Source organism: Sus scrofa, chromosome 1 (genome assembly GCF_000003025.6).
Source record: "Sus scrofa isolate TJ Tabasco breed Duroc chromosome 1, Sscrofa11.1, whole genome shotgun sequence".
Lineage (NCBI taxonomy): Eukaryota > Metazoa > Chordata > Mammalia > Artiodactyla > Suidae > Sus > Sus scrofa.
In genome coordinates, this window is record NC_010443.5 from 82,997,320 (window position 1) to 83,003,604 (window position 6,285).

Consider the following 6,285-nt stretch of genomic DNA (forward strand, 5'->3'; position numbering starts at 1 on the left):
GTCTGTCGTTAAAGCAGTTCTACCAGTGGGCTCAGTTTTGAGGAAAAACAAGTTCTGTACAAAACCAAGTTTTTGTTTTGTTTTGTTTACAGCTGCACTTACGGCATATGGGCTGGGGGTTAAAGAGGAGTTGTGGCTGCCAGCCTACCACAGTCATAGCAACGTGGGATCCTTAACCCACTGAGTAAGGCCAAGGATTGAGCCCCCAACCTCACAAAGACAATGTCATGTCCTTAACCCACTGAGCCACAAAGGGAACTCCTAAGACCAAGATTTTTGAGCAAACCATGTCCTTTTCAAAAAATATCTATTCTTTCAACTCACTACTGGGCACTTGAGGTAAAAGCAAGTGAAAGAAAATCGTCCTGTTCAAGAGGGTTATATGAAGCTCCCAGGCTCGCTCAAAGCCTTCTGAAGCTCTCAGAAGGATGGCATGTAAGAGCTCATATACAGACACTCCATCTCACAGGTAGCATGTTTCTGATGTAATATTACTACATAATATAGAAATTATGTAATAAAAATTACATAATTTCTGATGTAATTTAGAAGTCCTTGTGTTGTGGTGGTCAACTCAGTGGCCCACACTTCAGTGCATTATGTGAGTATCCTTGGCCCTTAGCCTAATGCAACAGACAATAAGAATGAAAAGCAGAGCACACAGTTGAAGAAATACTGATTTAATTTGGTAAGTTTTAAAAAGATACTGAAACATTTCTAACGAGCATTCTTTCCAAACAACCATTTGAAAAAATATAATGTATACAGTAGCAGAATTCTTGAGTTCCAAGCAACAGAGACTGATTCTGGTGTTTAAGGAAAAGGGGACAGATGTTACGTAGCTCAAAGGAGGTGTTGGACAATGGAGCATGCCATAGGCCAGAAATGAGGGTGGCACTAGGGATTCAAGCAGCGAGAGCTTGAAATCAGTTCTTCAGGATCCAGAAGGCTGCCATAGTGCAGCATAAATCCAGTCACTTCTCCTAAGCCAGAGAAAGGGCATTTCTCCAGGGAAAGTGTGTGTGTGTGTGTGTGTGTGAGATATTCTTAACCCACTGCACCCAAGAGAACTCTAAGCTGAGTTTTAAACTAGCAATACATGTATATATATATATTTCTATAAAATTTACATTTCTATTAGTAATGTCTATTAGTGCTTCTGGTAGGAAAAAAGCATTGACGTATGCCCCTATTGGACGTGTACAAGTAGCTTTTGAAAAATTATCAGGAGTAGCTCTAGAAGCAGTAAAGCATTCATAAACTGGAATTTATTTCCTCTATTGGAGTTGTGTAAATATTTTTTATTCTGTATTCTTTAAGCCTATCTGTTGCTACTTTGGCTAAGTTAATTATAGAAACCCCTCTGTGAGTGGCGTAGGCACATGTCAAGTGCATGGCACATATTACTGTCTCATGTCAAAGGGAAGAGAGTTAATGGAGTTTCATCTGTTTGGGGCCTAAAAACTTGTAAATGTTAATTATACTTATTGATGGCCTTGGGGAGATAATATGGGATGTTAACGCCTATATATGTTCAGTCCTGGTAAAGACTGAGAAATGAGTCTTTGGCAGCACAAATCCTATTTCTTCCCCTTGTATATAGGAAGAGTGAGGCCCCAGCCAAGTGCAGAGCTAGGGTTCAAATATGAATGGGCAAGCTGGAAGAGCTGGCGAGGCATGGCCATGGAAAGAACCTTGGTTTGAGAGTCTGAATTGTGCCCAGAAAGGAAACTCACTCTGGTGAGCTATGAGTGCAGGTGGGACAGAGTGAGCCCCTTCCCAGGCTTTGTGGGCAGGAATGTCAGCTTAATACAGGGTCTGCTGTTCATCATGTCCCAGCCCTGCCAAGGACATGTGTCTGCATCCTAGACACAGAGTAAAACCAGATACCAAAAAGTACTGTTTCACCAAGGATTCTGTAAGCTCCACCAGCAACCACAGCAATTTTGGCATCAAACATCATCACGAGATGGGGAGGTGGGGCGTCCCCGCCATGGCACTGAATCTCAGCACATGGCTTTGGCGTCTTGAGGGGACCAGGCCATCAGTGTGGCGCCTGGGACCCAGCAGAATGAAATGCTTCCCAGACAGGGCAGTAGTAGGGAATGAGAGCCGAGGAAGCTGAGGGAGGCAGCTGGCAAAGTTCCCTAATGCAGATGAGACTCCTGGATTTTCCAGGGGAGGGGCAGCCACTTTGTAGTGAAAAGGTTTGGCAAGAGCTACTTAAATATGGGTTATTTTCATTAAGATAAACTCATTTTGAAGAAGGCTGGTGAAGCTTGTGGAGCTTGGTATTTTTCAGAAGGGATGGCAGTGATGTCACCAAAATGCAGGGCCTGACTTTTGTTCCCCAGGAAGGTGGCAGTGCAGAGCCATCCACACTGGTCCTCTCCCAATGCTCTTGCCATGGAGAACCATGCCTGCCAGCGCAGGACAAAGGCTGCCACTCACACTGCCGGGCCAGAGAGCTGCAACGTTGCACAGGGGGAGTAGTGAGGCGTAGTTGCTTGCAGGTCAAATATCAAGATTTGGCTGACCAGAGGCCAGAGCTTGCCCAGTGGAGAACTGAACTAACAATACTGGTATCGCTCTTCTTAGTACCATTAATCAACTGATGTAAATAACACACGACATGGTATCCCTGTCTTATTCCTGTGACTTCATGGCTCTCCATTCCTCACAGTTAAGATCTGCTTTTACTAAAAGAAAAGAGAAAAATAAAATAGGGGGTTTAAGTTAAAGGAAGAAAGGTAATAAACATGTGCTCGCTCTTTGTTCTCATTTTAAACTTGAGAATCCTTCTCCGAAAATGAAAGAAGATGTGGGGGTGTCATCTGCAGGCCGGCATCAGAGAAAGGAGAAATGTTATTCGTATTTGAGCTGAGAGTGGCAGTCTGACTCCTGCCATTGAACCGGGCTTTGGATTCCTTTGTAATCAATCAGCTTCAGTGGTTAAACTGACTGGCTTTTATTACTTAACAGTTAAACAGTTTTCAGTTCACATGAGGACACAGAAGTAACATCACAACTGCACTGTTATAAAGCTAAAAGGCCTATGTGTTTCATTACCAGGGAAAAATGCTGAAGCGAGGTTTCCCACAGCTGATGCTACAGGGCCACTGGTCCTTTAATTTTGGTCTTCTTAACAGAAATACTCACTTGGTGAGATTACAAGCATAGGCCTCTGAATGGCTTCCTAGGAGTCTGAACTTTTGCTTTCAATCCCAAATAATATTTGGAAAACATGCTCGCTTTTGTGTTTCTTGAGAAATTCTAAGAACTGGCCCAGATTCATGTGATAGTCATTCCTTAGTCCATAGTCCCCATGAGCCTCGAGGAGTAATTCTTCAAAAGAATGGAAAAGGCGCAGCTCCTCCCCGTTACCCTCTGTCTCCATGCTCTCAGCGTGCTTACAGGAGATGTGTTTCCAGTTGGGGTATCTAATTGTGTGCCAGAACTCCTCGCAGTGCTCTTTGAAGCCCTCCACGCAGATTATACCAGGCTTTCCGGTCATGCAAAATCCCGTCACCTCTAGCCTTTTCCCAACATCCAAAATCTTCTTCCTTAGGTCCTGCTGATATATGTGGTGACTGTAGATCCACATTCGGAGGAAGGTGTTCTTGACTGGCTTGGCTTGTGTAGACGGTTCATAAACGAGCTTTCTGTTCAGGAAGTAGGAGGCACTGTTGTCTTGTAACCACTGGATGGCTGCACACACACAGAGCTCCCCTGGGTCAAAGGTCCCTATGTGAGAAGTGAGACCTTTGTTGAGAAGCAGCTGCTGTTGTCTGTCAAGTTCAGATGACCGTCCAAACAGCTGCAGTGCTGCATAGGGGTAGCTGTGAGGCATGGTTACTTGCAAGTCAATTTTCACCTTAAAATGAAAATCAAATAGATTTCAGTACTGTAAGATCACATATGCTAGTTTATCAATGGCCACTGCATGATTTTGATAAAGGTAATAGATAGTGCTACTATTACGTGTCGGCTATGTTCCAGACACTGCACACTTTTACATACATAAATTCCTTTTATGCATTCATTCATTCATACCAATATGCATCAAATACCTACCATGTGTCAGGTACCCTATGCCGAAATAAAGACATGAAGAAGCTAGACACTATTTCTGCCCTTCACGACGTCTAGAGCTTAGTGATGGAGACAGACATTCACCAAGTGTTTCATCTCAACAATGAGAAGCATTGCCATGATCAAGTGCAGGGGTCCACAGCAATGTGTAACTAGAGGGACTGCATTATAACTGAAGGCTGAATAGGAAGTAGCTAGCACAGTAGGTCTCAAATGCCTGTCCCCTTGGTACCTGTGCTATGCTATCCACTTATCTACTGCTGGAGATAAATGGATCAGAATATGAAGGTAAATTCATTTTCAGACTGTAAATTTCCTTTCTATATTTGCTTTTGGTGTCATGGGGCCTCCCCAAAAATAGTCATTCACTCCTGAAAAGCCAGTTTTGCTAAAGGTAACATTTAGATTTGTGATATATATACAAAACGATCCACATTACAATAGTTGGGTTGGTTAAAAAAAAAAAAACTGGATGAGTGAACAGAATAATAATGGCAGTGTAAGATTGCAAGCTGTGTTTAGGAAAAACATGAAGCATATTTGTTTAAAAGGTGTGTATGTGTATGCAAAATTCAAAATCTTTATTGAAGACAATTTACAGGGCATCCCATATTTTGCTTTCAAACAAGTAAAGGAATAATCCAAGACAAAGCCATCTGGAATATCCTCTATGTGCTTCTTGGACAGGACGCGCTCCTTCCAAGTGTTTCCAATAAAAACTGGGCACCTGGCAACAATTAACACAACTCAGGGCACCTACCTTGGGCTCCTCGATCTGGAGTGTAATCACAAATTCGATTTTTGGTGGCAGTGCCTCCCTTGTGCCCTCCAAATATCTCTTTATATTTGTCAGGGCATTTACATCTTCAAGTTTTACTTCTCCTTGGTTAGGAAACATAGAAAACAACATTTCCATCTCCAGCAGCTGAAGTTGAAGGCATTCTTTCATTGAAGCGGACATGTTGACTCAAAATCAACCTGTCAGGAAAACTGGAAAGGCCCAGAGACACCAGCTTTGTCAACGTCCAGCGGTGCCCAGCGAAATTTCCCGCAGCTCCCTTTCCTCAGAAACAGCTTTTCAGGGGCGCTATTACTCACCGAGAGCTAGGGGCACAAACCGAGACACTTAACATTTTTCTGCTTTAACTCCTGACCCCCAAATCTAGTAAGCACAGCACCCCCCAAGACACTTCGTTAAAAATCGGATTCCCAGTTCCTTTTACCCCAACCCCTGCTTCCGATCTGGTTCCGGGAATCTGGACGTTCAACAAGTGTTTCGAATTATTCCTTTGCAGGTGGTTAGTAAACACCACCTGCAGACGCTCCACAAGCCCAAATTCTGGGAAAGGCAAGGGGCCCAGATTGCGAAGCCCACCCACTCAGGTCTCAGGCTTGCGCGGAGTTGGCCGCGGCAAGGAAGGCCCGCAGGGCCGACGGAGCAGAGCTCTGGGTTCCCCGGCTCCGGGGTCTCGAGGGCCCCGTTGCTCTCCACTGACAGTTGAGGCCCTTGGGCCCTAGCGCCGCAGACCCCTCCTACGTAGGCCTTTCCGCCTCTCCCGGGAGCTGTACTGGCCCGGGGCGGCATCCCAGGAGTCTGGACGGTTTGGATCCACCTGGCCTCAGCCGCGAGGGGTCCAGCTTAGTGGGAAGGGTCTTACAGGTAAATAAATAAAATGACGTTTCGTGCGAGCGGGAGCGGGAGCGGGAGCGGGAGCAGGAGCGGGAGCGGGAGCGGGGCGGGGGGGGGGTGGCGATGGTAAGGGGGTGGCGAGAAGGCTTCCCGTAATCAAACGTTTGGGAGATGAATCTCAAGAAGCAAGGGGATGGGGGGCGTGAAGGAGGCAGAGTGGCGCTCACTGGGGCCGGGACCACCTCGTTGGGGGCCCCAAAAGGGGCTGGTATCCTCCATCCAGGACCACTTAGAACCCCGGCTTCCCAGGAAAGCTGGGCCTGCCACCCTCTGAGACCCAAATTTGGAGTCAGGGGCTGCGTAGTTGCGGATAGCTCTGAAGGCCCGAGACCCTCGGCCCCAATCCCCGGGCCACCGCGGGGGCCTCACCCTTCCTGGTCATTCAAAGGCAACAGCCCCAAGCCCTCTCAGAACGCGGATCCGCAGTTCCGCAGGCGCGAGCCGCGCGTGACTGGCATGGAGGGGGGCGGGGCCAGCGGACCCTCCCCCGCCGTGATTGGCTG

General features: G+C 46.5%; 1 protein-coding gene across 2 annotated transcripts; it reads right to left on the reverse strand.

The window, feature by feature from the left end:
- RWDD2A (RWD domain containing 2A) lies at window positions 665-6,264 on the reverse strand. 2 transcript variants are annotated; one of them, XM_013992798.2, is made up of 3 exons: window positions 6,152-6,264; window positions 4,853-5,196; window positions 665-3,874 (listed from the first exon to the last, which is right to left on the reverse strand). In XM_013992798.2, exons 2-3 carry the CDS (start codon window positions 5,051-5,053, stop codon window positions 3,197-3,199), a joined length of 879 nt encoding a protein of 292 aa, XP_013848252.1. In that variant the 5' UTR covers window positions 5,054-5,196; window positions 6,152-6,264; the 3' UTR covers window positions 665-3,196. The 2 variants fall into 2 exon arrangements, with proteins under 2 accessions (XP_013848252.1, XP_001926603.1); XM_001926568.3 differs by having other exon boundaries at window positions 4,853-5,082; window positions 6,152-6,248.

Excerpts from the sequence above, each read along its gene's own strand:
- RWDD2A (XM_013992798.2), bottom strand. The coding sequence starts at position 5,053 with ATGTCCGCTTCAATGAAAGAATGCCTTCAACTTCAGCTGCTGGAGATG. Across the intron at positions 3,875-4,852 it reads TCCAGATCGAGGAGCCCAAG|GTGAAAATTGACTTGCAAGT; the intron begins GTAGGTGCCCTG and ends TTTCATTTTAAG.